The following is a 24,375-nucleotide window of genomic DNA, read 5'->3' as shown; positions in this document are numbered from 1 at the left end:
AGCTCCCCCTGAAATAGGTGCCCACTGAGGAGAATTTCCCTGAGCTCCTCCTGAGGAGAGCCCCCCAAGGAGGACTCTCACTGAGCAAATCTCCTTTGGTCTCTTCCCCACAGATTTTCCCCTGAGCTCTGGGCTGAGGATATGCTCTCTTCCCTGGAGCATGGCACTTGCCAGCTCAGAGGGCAGGTTCCTCCTTCATCTCTCCGGCAGCTCCTGGAGGCTGCCCGCAGAGGGCTCCGCAGGTCTGCCAGGCTCCCCACAGGCCCAGGAGAGCACCTGCTGGCTTGCGGCCATCCATCTGCTCCGGGGCTCTAAGGCCTGCTGTGCTCTGGGCAGGGCTGGCCTCAGGCAGAGCTCTGACAGGGGTAACGTTACCCCACCCCCTCCTCTCAATACCCTCCTACCCCTAAGCTACACACTCTGTCCCCCAATCTCAACCTACCATTGTTACACTCCCAACACTCAGAGCCAAAATGTTCTTCCCACACAGAAAAGGCTGCACTCTCTGGGAGGACTTGCATTCTAACAGGGCCCAAACCCTTAAGCCAGAGGTGAATAGCCTTCCTTTTAGTCAGGAAAAATAAAATGTGTACAGGTCCTGTTTGTTTCCACTGAAATGAAAATGCAAAACAAAAGCCAACAGTGAATGATCTCAAGACATAGAGAACCTAATTAACTGAAGGAAAGGGGGTCAGTAAAGAAACTAGCTTGGCTCTCTAATCACTAAGGTAGTATCTGTGCATTCATCCTGAAATCATTGGCCCGTCCGATGCTTCTCGCACATCCTTAGCTCTCAGTCCTTGGGTCCCTCGTTGCTACTCCAAGCAGAGAAACATGAAGCTTTAATAGTAGAATCTGCGATTAGCCAGGGCTAAGGGAACCACCTAGGGAGTTGAAGGCCTTCAGGCCCCTCAGAAATCACACCAGGTGCTCTCCTTGTGGCCCTAAGACACAAGGGACTTTCTTCCAGTTTCTTGAAGCTTCACAGAAGACCCCTGCCCCTGAGAGGTGAGTAGTAGGACCACTTGGGGCCTGCTCGCTAAGTAGCAGGAATTTCTGCTGCTACTTTTTGCCGCTTTCATTATTAGGGTAACGCTCCTGTGGTGTTGCTAACAGTCCCTCTCGAATCCCTCTATGAGCTCTGTGAAGGCAGGTGTTGTTGATGCAGTGACCAATCTAGGTCACACTTTCCTTGCCTTTTCCTGTCAAGGTTTGCCTGCCTTGATGGACATACTGATGTGGGGTGTTTGCAGTAGAACACTGGTTCCCTAGCAGTCTTACTTTAGGTACCTGTGGTGTTGCTAAGTGGTTGCTAATGTTAGTGATCTTCATGCACATGGTGCTATTTTGCCCCAACAGTGTCCTATTAAATCAACCTCAATGGCCTGACTGGAGGCAGGAGGAAGACAAAGCAGCTGAATTCTTTGTGGGCTGGTCTCTGGCAGGAAACAGCCCTGTGAGAACAACTGCCTTCTCCCAGAGCCCTCTGAGGGCTGCTCAGTCTGCTGAGGGTGAGGATGGAAAAGATAAATATATTCACACTGATGTCTTTGTTTCTGGGAGCACTGCTTGCCTATTTTCTCAAGCTCCCTCCAAGAGGGGACCATGCAGAGTCAGTGGGGAACCTGCCGTGGGTCCCCAGGCTCCTTGCTGGCTGCCACCTTCCATGCTTCTCGGGGGGGTGGTCATGTCATCTTCTCTCCTGCAGACACAGCCCTGTGCCAGGGCTCCAAAGAGTCCTGACCAGGCCCATCCTGCTTCTGACGCAGGAAGCCCCTAACCTACCACCTCGGTTATGCGATGCTTCAGGCCAGGGATGTCATTCCTGAGGCAGATTCCAGAATGAGTCGTGTTTCTGTGAATATATTTTCATGAATGAATGAACAAATTTGTTAGAAAGTGTTTATGGAGCTTAACCATGTCTCAGGCGCCTTTTAAGTACTAGTGATTCCGAGGCAAAAAGACAGACCCAGGACACACGGCCCCACAAGGAAGACAGACCTTAAACAGGTGACAGCTCTAAAATGGAGGTAAGGTGTAAAGAGGGATGCTCAGGGTGCCATCAGGAGCTCAGGAAGGGGAGCCGATGCCCCGGTCTCTGTGTTACAAAGATGTTTGGGGTCTTAGGTCAGAAGAATGATGTTTAATCTGGAACCTGAAGGACAAATAGAAGTTTGTGAAATAAGGCAGTTGGGCTGGCATGTGCAAAGGCCCAGAAGTGAGAAATTTAAATGTGTTTAAAGAAACAAGTACACCTAGAATGTTTATGTTTAAAGCTGAATTATGCCCAGAACTTGGCAATGGAGCTAAGCATGTGAAAAACGCTGGAGGGGCTGGTAGAGTTCAGGTGGGAAGTGTTTCAAAAAATGGCAGTGAGGAGGTGGGCCTTTTCTTGGAGGAAGTGGGAATAAGATGACTCTCAGGCAGCACTGTTTTTTTTAAAATCACCTTTGTAAAAGACTCGAATCCATCCACTGCTGCCATAAGGAAAGTAGAGCATGCACTGCTGTGATGTTACAGAACTTCCTGAGCACCAGGCTCTCCACAGTCCCGTTCCTGTGAGCCAAACACCAGCCTGCTGCTGCTCAAGTATATCATAATATTCCTGGTCAGGAAATGAAATTGCAACAGGAAAACAAAGCTCTAAGGACTGTTTTTCATGGCCTCCCTAATGACTTGGCCCCTAGTTCTGCCATCGCTTCCAGACCCTGCTTGTATAGTACTTGTATAGATGGCTTTTGCTGGCCTGACTTTGGGTTTCTCCTTTAGACTTCCAATTGTTTGCATAAATGTCTCATTGCTCTAGAATAGTCAATAGACAGTCCCACCTGATTTTTCTTCTAGTTTTTTTATTGCAAAATATCATAGATTCCTAGGAAGTTGCAAAAATAGTGCCCAGTGTCCAGTGAACACTTCACCCAGCCTTCCTCAGTGGTGACATCTATGTAACAGTATTACAATAGCAAAACCAGTACAATATTGGCTTTGGTGCAGTAATGTTAACTAAATCACTGATTTTATTTGGTTTCTACAAGAACTGTGTGTGTGTGTGTGTGTGTGTGTGTGTGTGTGTGTGTGTGTGTGTGTGTGTACAGCTTTATGTATTTTGGTCCCATGTACAGATTTACATAACCACCACAATGACGATCCTGAACTGTTCTGTCACCATAATGAGCTCCCTTGTTTACCTCCTCACAATTGCTTTCCCCTGCAAACACTGATTGGTTAGCAGTACTGCTTTTAAGATGTCTGCCTGTTGCTGGGTACTCATTTAATTTGTTGTTTCTAATTATTGCATAAATTGTACATAAGTACTGCATTTTACTTATCCATTCTCCTGGTCACCTCCTAGATTACCTATAATTCTTTGTAAGAACAGACATTAAGGACTGTGCAGAATTTCTCTAAGATATATACACTCAGGGGTGGACTTCAGGTCAAATGCTGTATGAATTCTTGATTTGACTCAGCCCTGCCAGATGGCTCTGAACATGTCCCTTTGATCAGAACCTAAACATTTGGTTGACCCCATCAGAAGTAAGAGTGGATGGGAAGTGTAGTCTTTAGCTTGGCAGCCATGTGTCCAAGTCAATTTTTATCAATAGAAAGGGACCAATTACTGTTAAGGCCAGATCTTCTATTCCTACTATGCTAATGCTTTTAATCATATGATTTTTTTTCATACATTAATATAATTATAATTTTTCTTCTTTCAGCTATTAATGTAATTTTATTGATAGATTATTTTTATGTTGGTTTTCCTTGCATTTCTTAGATAAACTCTACTTAATCATGATGTATATTTTTTAAATATAATATTGGATTTGTTAATATTTCATGTAAGGTTTTTTCATCTATATTCGTAAGTGAAATAGGCTCATATTTTTTTCTTTTTATATTATTCTTATTCATTTTTAGAATCAGCATTATATTAGTCTCATAAATTGAGCTGGGCTGTTTTCACTATTCCTCTATTTCCTGAAATTACTTGTATAAGATAGAAATTAACTCTGCCCTGGACATTTCATAGAAGCCACCTGTGAAAATGCACTGGAGACGTTTTTTCCAAAGGGAGAACTCTGGTGATCGAATCAATTTCTTTAATGCCTGATAGTTTATTCCAATTTTGTATTTCTTCTTGTGCAAACTGTACCTTTTATTTTTCAAAGAATGTATCAAATTACCTTAGTCTTAAAAATAAATCAGTCTATAGTTAGTTATTTATGATACTCTTATTAATTTTTAAAGCTCTGTCTATAATTATTTTCTCTTTTGCATTCTGTTTTTATTTTTTCTTGTTTGGATTTTCTAGATCTTTTTTTCCTAAAGTAATCTTGCCAGAGGTCTACCTTACTAATCTTTCTAAAACACCAGTTTATTAATCTCTTCTGAAATTGTTATCTGCTATTTCATTGATTTTTGTTTCACTGATTTCCACCTCTATTTTTCTTTTCTTTCTGTTTCTTTGCTTGCTCTTTTCCCATTTTCCTAAATATTATCCTTTGTTTTCAGCCTGTCTTATATCTTGATAAGTGCATTTAAAACTATACATTTGTCTCTAAATACTGTTGTAGATGTGTTTTTATCCCTCACATCTCTTAGTATTTCTTTAACTTTTAAAAATCTCTTTATACTTTTTCCTGCTTCTGGAACAAGTTTTCAGGATTATCTTGCAGCTCCTTAATTCATTCTTTCATTGTATCTATCTTGTTACTTTTCCCAGCTATTATGTCTTTTGTTTCAGTTATTATATTTTTCATAGTTGGTATTTCCACTTTCTTGTTCTTGCTTCATATATATTCTCCCTGATCAAGTGTCTCACAAGCCAGTGAATCAGCTTGTGCTGCTAGTCCCTTCCTCTAAAATGAACTCCTGGCAAACTACAGAACTACAGGCGAGAAAACACTGTGGATATGGAAGACTTCCATCGCACTGGAAAGACTAAAGACTCTGTGAGTTGGAGGGTGAGCAAGGGGACTGGGAGAACGGTGTCCATAACGTGGCATAGAGAAGAGAAGGCCCAGGGCGAGCTTGTACAGGCTCTCCTTGCTCTCCCCGTCCCTGCCGGGGGCTATCGTCTACCTCATCACCACAGCACTCATTGGCAACAGTCCAGTCAGCGTGGTGGTGGCAGAGAGTGAGGGAAGCTAGGCTGAAGGCAGTGCAAAGAGAAAAAACAAACGTCCACATTATCTATTCTCATATTCATAGTAGTTATGTGTTCTAAAGTGACCATGGGTTAGCACTGAATTAGCAAATACTGAATGAACCATTGCTCCAGGGGAAATACAGGGTCAGGCTCCTCTGAGCTCTGTTCACAACATTTTTTATTAACTGATCAATACATAACCTTGTTCTATGTATGTTTCTGTTTAAAGACATCTTATTTAAGATATGCTGTTGCTGCATTAACATCAAGCCTCAGTGAAACTTAACATAATGTATTTTGTACACAAGGCACAGGGGCTTCTCACCTTTAGGAACACTAGACAGCATTTCAACCCTGTATGAACTACATTGTGTCCACCAAAATTCATGTTGAACACCTAATGCCCAGTGTGATTGTATCTGGAGATAAGGCCTTTAGAGAAGCAGTGAAGGTTAGATGAGATAAAAAGGGTGGGGCCCTAATCCAACAGGACTGGTGCCCTTATAAGAAGAGGCAGAATACCAGGAGTGTGCATGCACGGAGAAAAGGCCACCCGAGGCACAGAGAGAAGGTGGCCGTCTGCGGGCCAGGAAGAGAGCTTTAACCAGCAATCAACCTTGCTAATGCCTTGATCTTGGACTTCCAGCCTCCGGAACTGTGAGAAAATAAACTTCTGTTGTCAAAGCCACCCAGTCTGTGGTATCTTGTTATGGCAGCCCTAGCTGACCAATACCAACACTAAGCTTGGAGGCCATTTTATATTTTGAAATCACCAACAAAAAGTACAAAGAGAAACCAAACAGAGGAAATAGAGACAAGTTTCAGCAATTTAGTTTGGCTCACCTGAGAGACCATGCCCTCGTGTCAACCATAGTTCTCTTATTTTATATTCTTATCACGTCATCTTGCTTCTGACCCTACTCTGGTTCGGGACGTGGTACCCTGGGGCTGACCTCTGTGATCCTGTTTTGCTTCTTGGGTCATAACTGAATGACACTCATGCATGTCTCTAACCTGAAATAGTCCGATTTCCTCAGCCTGGGGTTCTCTCAGGCTCCAGTTTATCTATTCTATCACCTTTCTCTACTCTTTTTCTAAAATATACCTTAATCTCTTTTTCTTATTTTCTTTGGTAGATATAATTTTTATTTTAAATCAAGGTTTAATATGCATGGAGTTTTCAGAAGTCAAATAGTTCCACAAGGCTAATTACCAAAAAGAATAACAAACTAATAATAGCCTCCTGACCTCCTTCTTCACATTGCCCGTTCTCCAGAGAGAAACCCCCTCAGATTTTTAAACCAGTTCTTTTGGTATTTACATCCCTGTCTCTAAATAACATGGTTATACAGTTGCTTCTTGATTTTTTCCATTTTAGGCACTGTATGTAGACTCCCCACCGCTTGTCTTCCCAATATAGTAATCCTGTAATTTTAGATAGATCAATATTTAGTATTTCTGTTATTAGTGATTATTATTAGGGGTTATCCATCCAAGCTGGGTGGAGTAGGATCTCAGTCCTCCTAACTGAGACAATAAGTTATTCTTCTGTGCAAGTTATTGTTTTTCCTACAGTTAATTATTATCTTTTGTTCATTGAGTGATGTGCTCTATTCTTATTCCTAATTTATTCCTTAACTCTTCCTCGGAAATATAAATCTTTTCTTAATCTTAAATACATCCGATACTTCATCGCTTTCATATTTTTCAATAATTATCTCCCAGGCCCCTTCCCCATTTTAGCCAGGACTGGCTGACCTCCAAGCTTGCTGTGCAATGTCCTGGCTCCTCTCGGCTTCTAACCTTCGTTTTGGCTGAACACATTCCTCTAGTAGCTTCCTGAAACGGGGAGTAAATCAGAGTATGTCTTTTTAGATCAGTGCATCTGTTTGAAAATGCCTTCACTCTACCCTCCCACCTAGTTGATAGTTTGCCTTAGAATACTGGACTGGGGATTCCTCAGAATTTGAAGATGTCACTCTATTGTCTTCTAGCTTCTGGTACAGTTTGAGAAATTCAATGTTATTCTAATTTTTTCTAATTCTTGATTCTTGGAGTTTCTCTCTCTCCATCTCACCCACCTACTTTTCTTTGCCTCAGTGTTCTGAAGTTTTACAAGGCTATAATAGCTGTGGATATAGTTTCTTTCACGGTGTTAGGTCTTTGGTGAGCTCTTTTAATGTGGGAACATATGTCCTTCCATTCTGGAAATGTTCTGGAATTATTTCATGGACAGTAAGCACCCTTCTGCATCCACTGCTCTCTTTCTGGGGTACCTATTTAACTCAGGTTCTGGACCTACTAGACACATTCTCTACTTTTAAAAAATTTTTATTACCATTTTCCTTCTTTGTCCTTTTGCTCTACTGTCTGAGGCATTTTCTCAACATCAGTTTTCAGCCTTTCTGTTGAGTTTTTCACGTCTGCTATTATTTTTATAATTTCTAAGAATACTCTTTGTTGTTTGAATATTCTTTTTTTTCATAACACTCTGTCCTTGTTTAATGGATCCATTTTCTTATTCTTTTGAGCATATTAAGAGCTATGTGTTTTGTAAGTTTTCTTCCCTTGCCTCTGATGTTTATGTTTGTTTGAGTCCCTGTCTTTCACATTAGAGGCTTTCCTCATTGTCATGGGGATCCGTAACTGTCTGTTCGTATTTAAGAGAGAAACATTAAAGACTGAAATCTCTGTATGGGCAGGAGGGGCTTGGTGGCTGCAGACTTCACTCCAGGGTCAGCTGGCTGGGTGGTTTCACTGGGGAACCCTGGATGTCAGAGTCATTAGGTCTTCTCTGATAAGATTTTTTTTGATAGGATTTTTTTCAAACTGCTTAGTCTTTTCCAATACCTTGCCTGAAAAATATCGTCAGTATTCTGCCTGACTTCTGCAAGCTGAGTGGCGTAGGAGCTCAGTCCCAACATTCAGTAGAAAACTTTTGTTTAATCCTCTGTTTTTAATTCAGTTCCTTTCAATCAACTCTGCATAGAGCCCCCCAATGCAGAGCCCCTCTGTTTTGCCATCTCCAGAGAATAAACCTGCAGGTCTCTACTGGGTAGTAACTGGTCTGCATGGTGTCCAGGATGGGATCTGGAATATAACTGCTTCTATGCAGGTCTTAACTGGTCTTTCTGTTTTCACCTCATAAAAATTGCTACTTCTGGAGATGCCTAGTGTGCCACCAATTCCTATGCCTTTTGAGCATTTAATAGAATAAATAAGTTTGTGCCAGGGCTTTCCCCGTCATTACCTTGAACTTTTGAAGTCGTCTTATTCAGTTACCACCCTTCCCTCTACTTTTTACAACACTAAAATTGTGTTACTGGTTTTTCTTTTCTCTGTTCTCTTTGACCTTGTGGTTTATGTCTTTTCTTTTTGTAAAGTTTAATGTTATTTTTGTTGGGTTTCAGAAGGGAGTAAAGGCTGATGTATGAGTTAAGCTGTTACCCTTAACTAGAATTTCCCCTGCCTTACTGTTAGCCCCACCCTGCCCCCTCCCTGATGACAGCTCCTTACAATTCAGGTATTGCTTCCCCAGCCATGCAGCTGGGCTCTGCTGCATCACTTCATTTTGCACCTCCAGGATTGGTTGACTATTCGCTTGAATGAAAGTTCATTGCCCACTGCCAAACATTTTTCTGTAAGCACCTTCTCTATGCCAACCCAGACCAGTGGGTAGATCTTTATGGACAGGTAGGCTATCAGAAAGACCAGACTTTCTCCTGTCTCCCCTACCCCTGCTCTGAATTGTTATGAATAAACCACCAGGCTGTCTTGGGGAGCAATGTTCAGATGTCTCATCAGGGTGGCCCTGCTCATGGGGCCCAGGAGGTGACAGCAGGTTGCTGGATCAATGTAGGCTTTGTGGGATGGTCTTACAAATCTGTTCTTTAGCTTTTAATACATCTGGTATTTATCCCATGTGGTCCAGTGTTAGGAAGCTGACTCAGGTGACTCAAACTCACAGCATACTAGGTCACCTTACAGAGCACTTATTTATTAATTTGAATGGGTTGTGTTTCTTGCCAGTAAGTAGACCATTTATATCTGCTATCCAGGGTATTCCCTGTCAGGTATCAAGCCAGAAAGAAAGCTCAGTTATCAGATGTCTTCTGTCCACCAGGACATACCAGGAATATTTACAGGCATTATTTCCAGTTAATCCTCATGCTAACCCTGTGAAGTGTTATCCCATTTTACAGGTGAGGAAATCAGTATCCAGCCAGGCTGAGTAAATTACTTGAGCTTATAAAACCGATGAAAGAGAGTCGGGCCTTCTGGCTTTGGCACCCATGAGCCTTCCCTTCCTCTGCACTAGGTGACCACAGAATGAAACCAATAGAGACACAAGACGAGATGGTCTCACAAGATTCCTGTCGCAGCAGAGGGCCTCTCTCATGACCTTCGATCTGAGTCATAAAGGAAGAGTGTGGATGGATGAAGAGCCAGGTGAAGAATGTGGGCCGTGGGTGGGAGATGTGGGTGACCCTGAGGAACCACGTGGCTGCAGCCAGGCGAGCATGGGCGACCCCTGAGGGGCCCACGTTAGAGACCCCACAGAGGAAGACTGAGATGCAGTTGCCAGACCACAGCGCATGCCCTCTGGAGCTAGGCTGACCCCACCGCTAGAATCTGACTGCTCTTTAGGGGAGCAGGGGGTTATCAGAAAGACTGGAATTTTCTGTCTTCCTAAAACTCTCTAGGATGTTCCAGTCCCTCAAATTATCCGGATATTTTTTCTAATATGGGTGACTTCCTTGTATTTTCAAATTCCTCATGGAGGATTTAATTGATCTATCACAGTTTTTCTTACAATGATATATTATCAATAAAATCTTCAAGTTTGACCAGTTACTAACAATTACAATTTGAGCACCAGTAGACCTGTGGTTCCCAACTAGAATGTCCATCAGAATCACTCACAGAGGTTGTTAAAAATATAGAGGCTTGAGCCCCAATCTAACCAACTGAATCATGGGTATATTTTTGCAGGCTCCACAATCTATTCTTATGCAGCTGGCTCATTTTTCAGAAAGTGCATACCCTGGGACAGGGTCAGTGGAAGATCACACAACATCAGACAGGTGTGACTGCAGCACACATCTTGAGCAAGGCCCAGGTTTTCTGCTGCACAGTAGAGGTTCTGGCAGGACAGGGAGTGTGTCCTATGTATACAGATGCCACATATGTTCACTTCCGTTCTTTTCATCAGGATGTATTCAGCCACTAAATCATCTAGCTAGGGATATTTTCAATACAGTGCTGTGCACAATGATCATTGTCCTCAAGTTCTCATCAATTCTAAAATGCACATTTTCCCCACATTTTAACATATCAGAAATGGGGTTGTGCCTAAAAATTGATTGTATCTTAGCATTTGTTACAATGAAATTGAGAGTGTCTTTTTTTTTCTTATGGCATATAAAATAATGGTGCTACTTAAAACCACACTATCTTCAAATTGATGAAACAGTCATTGAAAAAGGGAACAATATACTCACGTAAACATGTAGCAAACATGAGCCTTGCGTGCTGTTCCCTCTACATGGGAAATTCTGCATCACTGATTTACGAATTATACTCAACTATTACAACTCCATTCAAATGTCTCCTCCTCCAAGAAGCCTTCTGTGTTACCCTAGTCCTACCACTCAATCTGAATTCAAATCCTTGCTTTGGGCTCCTGTACTTGCCTCTGACTTGCACTTACCAAGCTGAGTTTTATCCTAAATGAGTTCTACCCTTCTGAGCTTCTTGGAAAGATGCAAAGATGCAGTGATGCAGTTGCCCACCTCTGTGTTCCTAGCACAGAGCATGGTACGTAGCAGAAGTTCAGAAACTGTTGAATCAATGAATGATGAAGGATTGAATAGTTATAGTTATGTAATGCATGATATACAAAACCACAGGATTTCAGAAGAAAGGCAGAGCACAGGGCTGGAAAGGCCAGGAAGTCTTCATGAAGGGAGTGGGAGGGTTGTGTGCCTTTCTGGCAGGATGGCTGGTAGAATTGCTGAGGACTGCAATGAGGAATAAGAAAGGGGTAATGTTAAGATCTTCATTTATCCTGCTGGATAGATCCTGCAATGACTGTTCCTTGGCTGTATTTTGTGTTCGCATTTCAAGAGGCTGTAGGGTTTCATTTACCATCATTCTTAATAATTAACTCTGGGTGCTGAAACAATAGCCCTCAGGTTCAGAGGGAAAAAGCAGTTCAACCTTCAGCAAGGTCTCACAGGAAGTCCTGACTATACATAGACTCTGTGGTTTAGACCTCAGAACTTCCTGCCAGAGCCTGACAAGGTTTAACAAGTCTAAGAAGCCAGAAGGAGGGCAGACGGGACCACAAATATGGTGTCAACATTTCAAAGCAGGTGCCTCCTCACCACCTATTGTTTTAGAACCTTAACTGAAAACTGTTTTTTTTTCTCCCCACTTCCCATAAAATACAGGTAACATGACAGCTAGCTGGGGATGGGGTCTGACCTTTTAATAATGGTGACTTAAGACTTGGGATTTGATTTGGATGAGTTGTCGCTAAGCCTGCCCTTTTATATTTCATTTGATAGGCTCCTGACACCTCCAGTATTCATGCAATCCCCTCTTTTCAAGGATGACTGAAGATCACTGGTATGAAGGATGAACAATCAAGGAAGTGAGACCCAATCAATCATGTTTTCTGGTGCCTCTTGTTGACTTTTGGGCATAGAGTTTCTCAATTCATTATACAAATCTAAAAATAAGTTTGAAGCTGGGCCAGATCCGTAGCTGAGACCAGAGGGCACGTTCTGGTTGTTCTGGTGGAGATTATGATGCCAGGAAATTGGCGTGAACCAAGTTTGGTTCTACTGTTACACCAACCAGTTTCTTTTCTCATTCAGCAGCTTGAGGATGGGCTCCTTTCTACAATGAGTAGACACTGGGGTCAAATAAAAGCTTTTATTTCATTTTTGCTCCTGCGATGGGGGGCAGGTGTCCACCTAGCACATAAGAAACCCATGACTCTTGAGCAGGCGGGCTGCTTGAGGGGAGACACAGCACAGCACAGCACGATGTCTCACATCCACACGGGGCCGGAGAGGCAGACAAGGTGATCTCTAGGGTTTTGTGCTCCATCCCCCATCATCCTAGTGATTGAACTGTTTTCTCTTCTTGGTGTGATGGAGAGCTATGAGGACACCAGAGACTCCAGATGTCACACCACGTGGATGAGTTAGAAGGTGCAGACGCGGCTGTGGCCCATGAGCTCAGGAGACAATAATGTTTTGCTTGTAGAACACACTCAGTGGAAGTGCAGGCGTGCACACCCATAGCGGAGAAATTCAGTAGGGCCTTTTATGGGGAAGGATGACTTCTATCTTTTCTAATCAGAGGAAGTGACAACTGCATCAGGAAACAGAGCTGGGAGCTGCTGCAGCAGCACGGGGAGGTTTCTGCTGAACTCGAGGCCTGGGCAGAGGAGGGCCTTTTTGCTGGTGCACTTGGGTGCCATGGGGAGGAGGAGGAGGCCTCTTTTGCTGTTGGTGCAGGACACGGTGGCCTGGAATCCCGGGACGATAACCAGGTGCCTGGGGACGATGACCAGGAGGTGGAGGAGGTTGGGACACAGCTGGATTTTGAGGAGTTGAGTCTGGAATTTGGTGGGGTTTCCGGCCCCCTTTTTTAGTGGCTTCTATGTGATCTCTTATCTCCAGCTCCTCATCTGCAACAATAAAACATCCAAAGAGTTGTCTTGGCAAAATCTGATTAATAAAACTATTTATGGAGTGTACCTCCCATGCACAGTGCCCCACGCCAGCCCATTTGGGAGATGTGAGGAGAAAGCAGAAGCCATCCCTACCCTCTAATGATTCCAGGTCTTGTAGGGGAGACAGAAAAGCCCACCAGCAAGGGAGGGAGGGAGGGAGCCCAGGGCTTCCGAGAACTCAGGGAGCCGGAAGCAAGCGGGCAGTTGGAGGGCTTTGTGCTGGGGTCTCCTGGGAGCAGACAGGGCACTCAGACCCCAGGTCCCTGCCTCTGTGGCATACTAGAGGCCGTGCCCAGAGAGCACCTCGGGGTTGGCACCCTCGTTCAAGGATCTGAGTAGTCAGAGAGGGCATTTGCAATTGCCTTCCTTCACCCAGTCCCACTATGACGCAGCCCACATTCTGGTGAGGGGTTGGAATACACACAAGGGGCTTGTGTATTTTAGTCCTTAGACACTTATAAGTTAATCAGAAATTCAGAAGCAAACAGCATCCTGCAGCTTCTGAGGGGGCCGGGAAGAGGATGTCCTCCCTGGGGTAGATGGGTGGCTGCCCGCACTGGGGCAGGGACCTGCCTGCGGCTCAGAAAGCAGCTGCCCTCTCTGAGCATCACCCTGCAAGTTCAGGGAGGAGGCTGCTGCAAATGGCCTCTTTCGACTGCTGGAAATCCAGGCCTCAGGTGGCTTTGCAAGTGAGGACTCAAAGTCGGTGTGGTTTTCATATGCGAGAGGCGGGTGTGCTCTAAGCGTAAAACATAAAGGGCACAGAAGAGAAAAACACATCCCCTCTGCCATCTTTGGTGCCCTGGGTTAGCTGAGGGCATCCCAGGAGGCTGCGGAGGGGACTTTGACACCCCCAACCCCAATTCCCAGCGGCGGAACCATGGCGATCCTGTTTCATCCTCTGAATGGCAAGCTTGGCCTGGCCATTTGCTCACTGTTTACCCACTGTTCTGTTCACTTGTTCTTCGGACATGTATTCCCCATATTGTAAGGCGTTAGGTGCTAAGTGTAATGATGGCTCAGACACTGTCCTCAGGAAGCCTGAAATCAAGTGAGTGACACAAACTGGGACTGCAAATCACAATGTCAATCTCTGATAAGAGCCCAGGGAACCAAGAGAGGTACACAGAGCCCCGTGAGTTCCAGGCAGAGGAGTGAGGTGTGGCGAGGTGGCTGAGACCTCAGGCTGGTTTGGGCAGGTGAGGCCAGTGGTGGTTCTGTGCAGCCTGCCCGGCCACAGCAGGGCTATGGGCCCCAGCAGGCCCATGCCCTCAACTTCAGCCAGTGCCGCAGAATCTGCTCCAAGTGACTCCTCCAGGCCCTGTCCCTCTGTCATTTCATCTCTGGCTTCCTTAACCTCCGGCTGGGACTAGGGGCAGCAAGCAAGATACCCAGTGCACAAAACTGGTGGAAGCCCACACTCTAGGGGATGGGCAAAGGCAGTATCAGCCCCAGGGATAGGGTTTCCTTCAAGTTTGCACCCTGGTCTCCGTGCTTGCCTCTCCCTAGCCCTGACTCTGCCTACTAACCACAGGATGGGGGTAAATCATTTAACTTCACTGAGTCTAAATCTCATTTGTCTGAGTATTTCTATCTCATCAGATCACTCAGCAAGCAGGACACGTTGATGAATACAAAGCATCACATTACAGAGACTAGCACCTGGTACAAGTGACTGCTTAGTCAACGTGAGCTAATTACCATGTTGGTCCTTTTAGCCCAGTGAAGGCAGAGATCCCCTTGTTGTGGGGTGGTGTGTGGGGTCCACACTGGAAGGACAGTGATCCTTGGTCAGTAGGTAACAGAGAAAGGGCTTTTGTGGGCAAGTGGAGATGCCTGAGTAGGGCACAGAGGTGAGGAGACCAGGGGTGCCTGTGGGACTCAGCCAGCAGTTCTGTTCTCCTGGGGTGGAGAGTGTAGGAAAGATGGTGGCGGCAGCATGGCGCCACGCTGCAGCAGTGGTGTGCTGGGCCATGGGGCAGAGGGAGAGGCAGGGAAGGGAGTCTGAAGTGAGGAAACCAAAGCCGTAAGTGGCCCAAGGCCACCACTGTCTGGGGGCGGTTCAGATCAGGGCCGTGTTGGGCAGTGCTGAGGGCAGCTGGCATGGGTGTGTTGGGCCCTTTCAAGGGGAGATCTAGCGCGAGGGGACCAAGTCCGGCACTGTAAGACTACACAGCACCCCAGGGGCCTGCCCACATGGCCGCATGGCCCACTGCTGCCTGAACACCCCTGCTGGACCCCCTGCAGCATGGCATCCTGACACCCCAACCCAACACCTGCAGACATGCCTGGCCTGCCATTACCTGAACACACTGCCTTGGGTGCTTGGATGCCCCTAGAGCCAGATCCCCACTTAGGAGCATGACCTTTTCATGCTGAGCAGGTTGCTGGACAGGCCTGATTTGAGAAAGAAACAGTCCCAGTCCTTAACACATCCCCTCTGAGCAGCAAGTTGGAAAAGGGACTATAACCACCTGGTTTTAGAAGAAATCTGTTCCTGTGAGTCCCAGATGCCCTGAAATTTTACCTGAGTTCGTAGGAGTTTAGTCCTGAACACACTGTGGGTGCCCCCCTCAGGAGAAGACAGGATGTGTTTGTTCATAGAAATGGGTTGTGAAGCTAATCTATCTACCCACGTAGAGATGTGTGTCTTGTTCAAAATATGTCCACACAGCCTCGCATCACGTCAGCCTCAGGTGGTGGATTCCAGTGAGGCCACCCTGGATTGAGCTTCTCAAAGCTTTCACATTGTTACCACTAGAATTTGCTTTTCAAAAATCAAGGTAACCACAAAATGGAACTAACTGTAACCACCAGTTATAACCCTGGCCTTCTGAAACTGCCCATCTCCATTATTTTCTTTCCAGACTCAAAGTGGATCCCCATGAGTTGTTCCCATGGGGATTTTGCCTGGGCCTGCGTGGGGCAGAAAATAGCTTACCATTTCTCCTGCTGCTCTGTCTTTTTCTCTTGCTGTTGTAGAAAATGAGTAGTGACACAAAGAGGATTAAGATGGTGCCTCCTATACAAATGCCAATGATGAGATAGACATCCAGACCTTTCTCTGCAAGAGGAACAGAAGTGGGGTGGAGGGAAGGGTACTAGACAGAGGGGCCATTTCATTGCTCTGGCCAAGGGCCCCTGCCTCTCACATTAAGCAGATAAAGAGCCTGATGGGACTTTTCAACTCAAAGACCAAGCTCATGGAGGGCTGTGAATCATGTCAGTCCCTAGAAGGATGCAGAGTCCAGGGTAAGCCCCTCAGAAGCCTCCTTGGAGAGCTGTTCTCTGGGCCAGAAATGCCTCCTTCTTCATATGTCAAGGCACTGTTACTGCCTCCCATCAGGGAGACTGTCACAGAAGTTTAGCTCTGAGATCTTAGAGACAATCTGAAGTAATATCTAGTTTCACAGACAAGGCCCAGAGAGGGAAGACAAGCTGCCTGAGGCCACACAGTATCTGCTCCTGAGTGGTCCCTTTAAGCAGCTTCTTTTCTTAATGTTTCTGCACTATTTATCCAGTTCATCTCTAGCTGCCCTCCTATGTCATGTTGTTTTTCTCACCCTCGGACCAGGCAGTTTCCAAAGGACTTGGTAAATATTTCACCTGTCCAACCCAGCCCTCCAACTTCTCAGCCAGCACCCCCTCCCAGATTTCTCCTGGCCTGTCAGAGAAACTCAGTCACATAGTGACTTAGCAGCCACAGTGGCCTTGATCTTCAGCTTGCTGACCTTCAGTCACTGTAATGCAATGAGAAAACAATGACTCAGTGATAAAAGAAATAGGTTTGAGTCCAGGCTCTCCCAGGCAAGAGCTGTGTGACTTTTGGCAAGTTACTTCACCTCTCTGAGCCTGTTCTATTCTTTGTAAAATGGAAGTAATGAAACTTATGTCACAGGGTGGCTGTTGGAAGTCAATCAGATAATGGATATGAAAGTGCTTTGTAAACCGTAAAACAACACACAAAGGTGAGGTCCTGGTCTTAGGAGAGCACTGCGCACTGGTGTTTCCCGGAGCTGTTTCCCAGGAGGGGTGCTGGGCCATCTGCCCTTTGTGAGTTAACGGCAATAAGAAAGGCAGCAGCTGGGGCCAGGGTCAGAGGACTTGTACATCTGGAGAACAAACTGGAGCTCAGCCCAGCACCGCAAGAAAACCCCTCTCCAGCCAAACTTTCCTGGGAAGATATTGTTACACATGAAGTCCAGGAGGGGCCCCAGGAGCAAGGCAGAGGCCCAGAAACCAAACTGAACAGATTTTCAGGCTGCAATGGTTAATTCTCCCTTTCCTTCCTCAAGTTTCTCCCTGAACCATTCTCTGCTTGCCAGGTATACAGCCTCTCTCTGCTCTGTGGATAAAGGGCTGCCACCAGAAAGGTAGATTTAGGCATAATCTTAAACTGCTATGAAACCGGGCCAAGGACTGGGGGTCCCTTAGGCTCCACTGGCTTAGAAGGGCCAGGGCCACTGGCATCTGCCACAGGCTAAGCAGTCCAGTCCAGCGGGCCCCAGGCAGGCCTGCAACAAGTCGGAGAGTTCAGGGCTAAACTGTGTGGCCACAAGCTCATCTTTTCTCAAAGTCCTCACAGAGGGTGGCTGCATCTTTATCTAGGGATGTGGCAATGCCTTATACAGTCTGTTCACAGGTCTGCCCAGAGCGGGTCTCTGAGATCCCTGGGCTCAGGGGGTGCTCTGTGCAGAACATTCCAGCTTGTCTCAGAGGCAGCTGTGGCTCTATCACTCAAAACTATGTCATCACAGCCTCTAAATTCCGCCACACTCCATCTTGCATTCCCACTTGGAGATAATGTGCCTAGAAGTTTACGGTGGCATCTTTGTGTCCAAACCTGTTCCTTCCTCCTTGTATTTCAGATTTAAGTGCATTATAACCTTTTCCGAGTCAAATGGTGAGTCTTACCATCATCCCCTCTGACTTGGCCTTTTAGGGTAAAATATTTATATCCATTTTAGGGTCTTCCAGCAGCCTCCACCTCCCCAGCTGCCCCATCAGCACACTCCCCCAGACGGGCTTCTGCTCTGCACCACAGAGTAAGGGACCTGAGTGTTCCAGTATTCAAACCCCAGCTTCCCCTGAAGACTTTCCTCTCCCTCCGTCCCTAATGTGCATACATTTCTATAAAGGTGGGATCTAGTTAAAATACACATAAAGAATGGGGTTGCCAGATAAAATACAGGATGTCCTGTATTTTAAGTTGAGTTTGAATTTCAGGTAAACAATAAATAATTCTCAGTATGTCCCATGCAACATTTAGAACCTGTTTATGCTATCTTCTTATATGCTAAATCTACAGCACTAACCCAGGGCAAAAGAGCCCCTGAAGTCAGGGAGAGGCAGCTTCGCTCACTGCGCCCAGTGAAGGCGAGCGCAGAGGGGTGACTGGTGACAAACACTGGGGCTGAAATGAAGCCGATCTAAGCTGGTGCTAGCAGATGCCAAAATGGGCCCTGGTAACCCCTGCCTCCTGGCATTCCACCTCTATGCAATCCCCTCCCTTGAATGTGGACTAGGCTTTTTGAGTTGCTTCTAAAGGATAGGATGCAGCCAAAGTGAAAGGCTCTCACTCCCGAGATTAAGTTATAAAGAGACCATGGTTTTTGTCTTCGGCACTTGTTTTCTCTCTCTCAGAGAGTGCTGAGGGAAGCTAGCTGCCATGTTGTGAGGCAGACCAATGACCCACATGAGGGAGCGTGGTGGGGGCCCCCTCAGCGGAGCCTGGACACGGTGGACATGACTGCAGCCCCTCTCAGCCTCCCGAGGGCAGCTTCCTGAAAGACCCTGGTCCGGAACTGGAACCGACCAGCTTAGTTCCTCCCAGATCATCTGTCATGGAAACTGAGATAACAGCTGCTTGTTGTTTTAAGCCACTACCTAGGGGGCAATTTGTTATGCAGCAACAGGTAACTCATTCAAAGGATATATAAAAAAGCTGTAAATAAAAAAAACTCTGACTTCTGCATCCTAGGCCCACTGACCAGCTATAGTGGCTATAGAAATTCAGAGCCTCTGACCAAATGACTATTTTTTTAACCCCTTCAGGGGGGTTTACCAGATGGCACTGGAAAGATAACCACAGAGTAGGAGATGAGTCAACGCTTGAGGATCCATGGGCCCACTTTGTGTGGGGGCCAGGAGGCTGATGCCCACAGAGGGGAGAGGACTCTGTCAAGGTCACCCTGACAAATTTGGACAGACACAGACTAGACGTCCAGGCCTCTGGCTCCCAGAGCTAAGAACTTCAGCAGGCTGCCTCTCAAAAATCATTTCTGGGGAGTGATGTCAACCTGGGATGTGGGAGAAGAGCTTAGAGTCTTAGGTTTCAGGACTTCCTGGTGCTGATGGCAACACCGGGCTGCCAGCTTCGTGGCAGGAGGAGCCCGCGGTCACATGGGCCTCAAGCTCTTGCTTGCACCCCCCACCCCCTGGTAGCTCCCAGGTCTCTGCAGACACTGTAGCCTTGTTCCTCCTCCAGAAAGGAATCTTTTTGTTCCCTTCTCCATCATTACCCTCACTGACTAGCTGAGGGACCCCAGGCAGGTCAGTTTGCCTCACTGAACAATGGGGATTTGCATAAGATAACCTCTACAGCTCCTTCTACCCTCTGCATCTGGCAGTTCTTTCTCCAGAAGAGGATCTTTTTAATTGCCTGAGGTTAAATAGTGCTCCATGGGAGGATGCCCAAGATGGGTAAGAACAGATCACCACCTCCTCTCTCCTCTAAGACTTCCCTTGTTTCAGTTCTCATCCTGAGCCAAGGCTGCCTCCCAGCCCAGGCCCTGGAGAGGGCCGTGCCATGGGCCGGGCAGGCCAGGTTAGCAAACTCAGGGCATCTGACCAGTGCCGGTCACGCACCTGTACAACTGATGGTCACTGTGCTGGTTTTCTCACTGATTTTGTTACTTGCTGTGCACTTGAATAGTGCCTTCCATTTGGTGGGCCACTTGTATGTGATGATCGTCTGATTATTCTTTGTGACATTGCTTCCATTTAGATACAATTGTAATTGAGAGTCAGTTCCATTTGTTACCTTACAGGTCAGGGTTGTGTTAGTACAATTCCAGGAGATTTCAGGTTGTGACACCATCTCTGAAAAGAAAATAAAGATCCAGTTCATATTAGGTAATTTTCTAAGTTTAATGGACATACTTATTATAGAGAGGGACACAGGGTTGGTTTGGGACCAGGGAACAATTTCAAAGATCACCTGCTATTTTCAAAAATCATTTTCATTTTACCTTATTTATATATCACATTCAGAAATTTATTTCTGATGAAGTTCATAGATTAATTATATCAGTATATACCATAGCAAATGCTTATGTGTTGTTTTATACCTTAAAATGTTTTCACATACATGATATCATTTAATCATGAGAGCATTTAATCATTTCATACCATCTCCAGACACCCACAGACTTGAGGGTGGCCATACTTTGAGGGCAGCCGCAAACCCCACCTTGGGGCAATTGTTACATGTATGGTCTGGGACCTTGATCACAAATGAACGCCCTGTCTCCACCCCACCACTAGGGCCCTGGGGGTGGAGGGCTGGGTGTGCAGCTCCAGCTGTGAGGTTCAAAGTCATGAGCCCCTTTCTGCTCCCTAAGCTGCTTGGCCACTTACCAGGCCTCCCTGGACCTCATCTGTGAGAGAAAGGCAAGGAAGATATGCACCACCTGTCACAGTGCCACAGCATGTGACAAAGCCTTGGGCAAACTGTTAAGTACTGACGTTATTGTTGGTAGTTGTTACTTTCATAAACACAAACTTCTGGCCTCACCTTTCCTGTGTGACAATATTCAAAGGCTGTCTCATAAAAGAACACAGCCTGTTCTTGGTGTCAGACAGGCCAGGTCCAGATCCTGACTCCACCATTCCCGGCTGGGTGGCCCCACTTCCATTTTCTTCTTCTCTGTTCTTTTTCTCATGCTTTGCTCTCTTTCTGCAGGACCCCAACTTTCCCTCTCAGTTTCTCTCCATTCCTTATGCAGCTGGAAAGCTTATTTTTCAGTGTTTCCCTCCCTGTCTGCCTCCCAGGCAACAATATCTGCTCCAGGATTTTTCCCACCAAACCACATTTCTGCCCCAGTACTCAGGCGTGCAGAAATTAAGTTTTCTTCTCATCAGGGGCTTCAGTGTGACCAGACAATAAGACAGGGTCAAGGCATAGTGTGTAGGACACAGGTCAAGGTGTTGTCTTTACAAAATGGAAGTAATCGTTTTTCTCTTTACAACAGTAATACATTGTAACAGTAATACAGTACAATCATTGCAAAAATTTTTTTAAAGTTTCAAGATTAAAAATCACTTGCAATTCCACTATCCAGAGTCAATACGTACTAATATTTTAAAGTATAGCTTTGCTACATGTTTTCTGTACATACATACACATATAAATAATATTTTAAAAACTAAAACTGGATCATATGATTTTTGCAGTCTGCAGATTTTTCCTTTACTGATGGTCTACAATGAAATTACTCCCTTTAAGAACATCAATAAATACACATCTCCACCATCTTTTTAAATGATGCGTTCCTAATTTAATGAATAAGTTTCTGACTGCTAGGGACTTTTGAATCCTTTCCATTATTTCACTAATATAAACCACACAGGGATGAGCGGCCTCTCGAAATCGTATCTTTGTACTTATCTTCTCTGTAAGAGAGCTTCCTAGAAGAGGCACCACCAGACTAAGTGGGGGCACAACTCATAGATGAGCAATCCTTAATTCTAGGTTGCTAGAATTTACTCCTTCAGTACCACCTGCATATGAGGGGCCTTCCCCTGCCTCCTGAGCCAGGAGCAGCAGTCCCCCCATTAGGAGATGAGGGAACTAAGACTGAAGCTGCGAGAGAAGCATGGAGAAACAAAGAGACGGGGGCAGCATTGGCACTGAGCACAGTGGTATTCTTTCCCAAGCACTGCAGGGCCCCTTTGCTTAGCTGTCTCTCTGAAAATCCCTTGGGGTTATTATTATGAAAATCCGACGCGGAGCAGGTAGAGAATTTGCCCAAGGTCATGAGTCAAGGAAGGGTGACTGGACCAACTGAATTACTTCGCGGTGTGGCATCGACACACACACGCAGTGAGGTGGCTGTTGTGTCATGGAAAAATCTCCGTCTTTTGGCCAAGGAGTGTGGGGTTTAATTTTGGGAATAAATTGTTTTAAAACTGATCATGTGATGATTGCACAACACTGTGGATATAGGAGAAGCCGTTGAATCCGACACTTTAAATGGGTGACTATCATGGTATATGAATTACATCTCAATAAAACTGCTTGGGAAAAAATACCACCATTCTTGCTAAAAGAAGCCCTGGGTTTGGATTCTGACTTTGGTCCTGACTAGCTGTGAGACAAGTCACTTCTGCTTTCTTACAGATAATAAGGGAATAATAACAACTGTCTCTCGGGATTGTAAATAAAATTATTTTATTTTTATGTAGCAACAGCCTACCGCTAGCAGGCAGCCAGTACTACCACTGCAATACCAAACACAACACGAATGGGAGGCTCATGTTCAAAACAGGATCTGGAGTCCTTGCGGGCAGGAGTCCTGAGATCTGGGATTCCCAGAGCCCGTAAGCAGAGGCCCCTTCTGGCTCCATTCCCACCCCATTTCTAGAACGTACTTTCCATTCAAGGTTGCAAGGCCAGGGTATGGAAAATTGTCACTTGGGGGGAGCTGGCATTATTGGAGTGGGGCTGCTGCCAGATGCATGTGTCAAGAAAGGGCTGGAGAGTGACCCTGGATAGGAGAAAGGGGTCCTGCTTCTGGCAATATTTCCTGGGTGAAGCACAGAAATGTTTTTTCCTCACTGGATCTCCAGCTTGTGCTCATGCCGGGGGTCCTGTCTTCCTCTCCAAGCCAAGTGCAGTTTCCTCTTGTCACTTATCATCACCCCTACCAGGTGTCCCCTGGACTTTAAATTTCAATGACATTCCAAGTTCTGTTATCTCTTCCCTCATCCTGCACACAAGCCAGCTTGCCTGTCGTTTGTCGACACGTGGCCCTCAGTATACTCACTGTCCTCATTTTACAGTCACCCTTTCGACCAGTGGTCATCAGCTGTGGCTGTTCATGAGAAAAACCCGGCCCCAGGCCAGGCAGTTCTGATAGAATCCGTCTGGGATGGGACCAAGGTGTCCGTAACTTTAAAACAGCATCCCAGTTGATTCTAACAGGCCTCCTGTGTTCAGAATCACCAGCCGGCGCCTTCCCACTTCACTTGGATTGAGCAGTAGCTTCCAGGCTAGTCTCACTGCCGCCATCTTCAATACCCACTGCTGCCCTTGCAGAACATACAGAGCCACACCGAGCCACACCTCGTGTGCTTTCTACAGATGTCAGCAGAAATCTTCCACCTTTGATCAGCCTGACATGGAGTAGATTGGAAACAAGGGCTATTCATCCTTACATTCATTATTTATCCATTTCCTGCCATGTAGCCACTCCTTCAGGGTATCCTGGTTTGAAATTGTCCCTCTGGATGGAAGACCCTCTGCTCTCCCGTCAGTCTCCCCTTCTGCCCCACGCCTAGCTTGCCCCTTCGTCAACCACCTGGAACAGCCACCTTTTTCCTTTTCCCACCTGTTCCCCTCCTCCTGATTAATGCCACCTGAATCCAGGATCTCCTCTCAGCGCCATATCCCCATAGCCACTGAAGAAAGAGTTTTAGGCAGATAGACTTGAGCTTTACTCGCTGCCGATTTCCAACATGTGTGGATTCCCTCTGACCCACAGGGCTGGAGTCTCCATTGGGGCGGGAGGGCTCCATTAGCTTTCCTTGAGGGCTCACTCAGATGAGGTCAGGGCTGGGGATTCCACAGATTCTCCAACTTGCTAAATAGCACCCATACTGAGATAGAGCAATTTAGGGAACAGAGACTTACCTAGAATCTTCAAAACAAACGTTTTCTCCATCCAGTTTTTTCCTTGCGTATTATAAATGGTTACCTTGTAGGTATCACTATCATTTCTCTTCAGCTGTTTAATTTTCAGAGTTCCATTTGCTAGTATCTGGTATGTTTCCTTTAGCTCATAAGGTGTCCTGTCTTTTTTGAATTGTGCAATCTTGGTTTTGTCTTTTTTCCATAGCACATCATCTATACTTCCACTCATTTGAAAACCAGGAATGTTTAGGTTGATGTCCTGATCCACAGCACCCCAGACGCTAATCTCTTCAGGAACTGCACCTATAAAAAACAAGATAGTTACTGAAATCTTGAGACTCACTGCCAGGGAAAGCTGGGCTGTGACCTCATTGACTCTTAAGACACTCACTTTAGGGTCTCTAGTGGAGACCCACATACCAACTTACCTTTGAGGGAAAGGATGGCAATCACAAGGAAGTGGGCTACGATTTTACTTGTGAGGCTCATTTTGGGGGTTAGTTTCCTTGTTGTGATTCTGAGCTCTTCTTGAAAAAGCAGCTGAAATAAGACCAGTGGAATCCACCC

General features: G+C 45.8%; 1 protein-coding gene and 1 long non-coding RNA gene across 4 annotated transcripts in view; one reads left to right on the top strand and one right to left on the bottom strand.

Annotated features, from left to right (window-relative positions):
• The window catches only part of LOC140848955 (uncharacterized), an 18,493-nt gene extending 6,397 nt beyond the window's left edge, over nt 1-12,096 (top strand). The window contains exons 2-3 of one of the 2 annotated variants that reach the window (XR_012130292.1): nt 9,468-9,598; nt 11,719-12,096. This is a non-coding gene — a long non-coding RNA (uncharacterized lncRNA). Of the gene's footprint in view, nt 1-9,467 lie in introns of both variants that reach the window. The other variant, XR_012130291.1, reaches the window with a different exon arrangement.
• CD2 (CD2 molecule) lies at nt 12,075-24,375 on the bottom strand. 2 transcript variants are annotated; one of them, XM_017650327.3, is made up of 5 exons: nt 24,237-24,375; nt 23,809-24,111; nt 19,764-19,997; nt 15,838-15,960; nt 12,075-12,851 (listed from the first exon to the last, which is right to left on the bottom strand). In XM_017650327.3, the coding sequence occupies exons 1-5, from the start codon at nt 24,295-24,297 to the stop codon at nt 12,538-12,540; spliced, it is 1,035 nt and encodes a 344-aa protein (XP_017505816.1). In that variant the 5' UTR covers nt 24,298-24,375; the 3' UTR covers nt 12,075-12,537. The 2 variants fall into 2 exon arrangements, with proteins under 2 accessions (XP_017505816.1, XP_017505817.1); XM_017650328.3 differs by lacking the exon at nt 15,838-15,960.

The sequence above is a fragment of the Manis javanica genome, chromosome 4 (assembly GCF_040802235.1).
Source record: "Manis javanica isolate MJ-LG chromosome 4, MJ_LKY, whole genome shotgun sequence".
Taxonomy (NCBI): Eukaryota; Metazoa; Chordata; class Mammalia; order Pholidota; family Manidae; genus Manis; species Manis javanica.
This window is presented reverse-complemented; position numbering and strand designations above follow the sequence as displayed.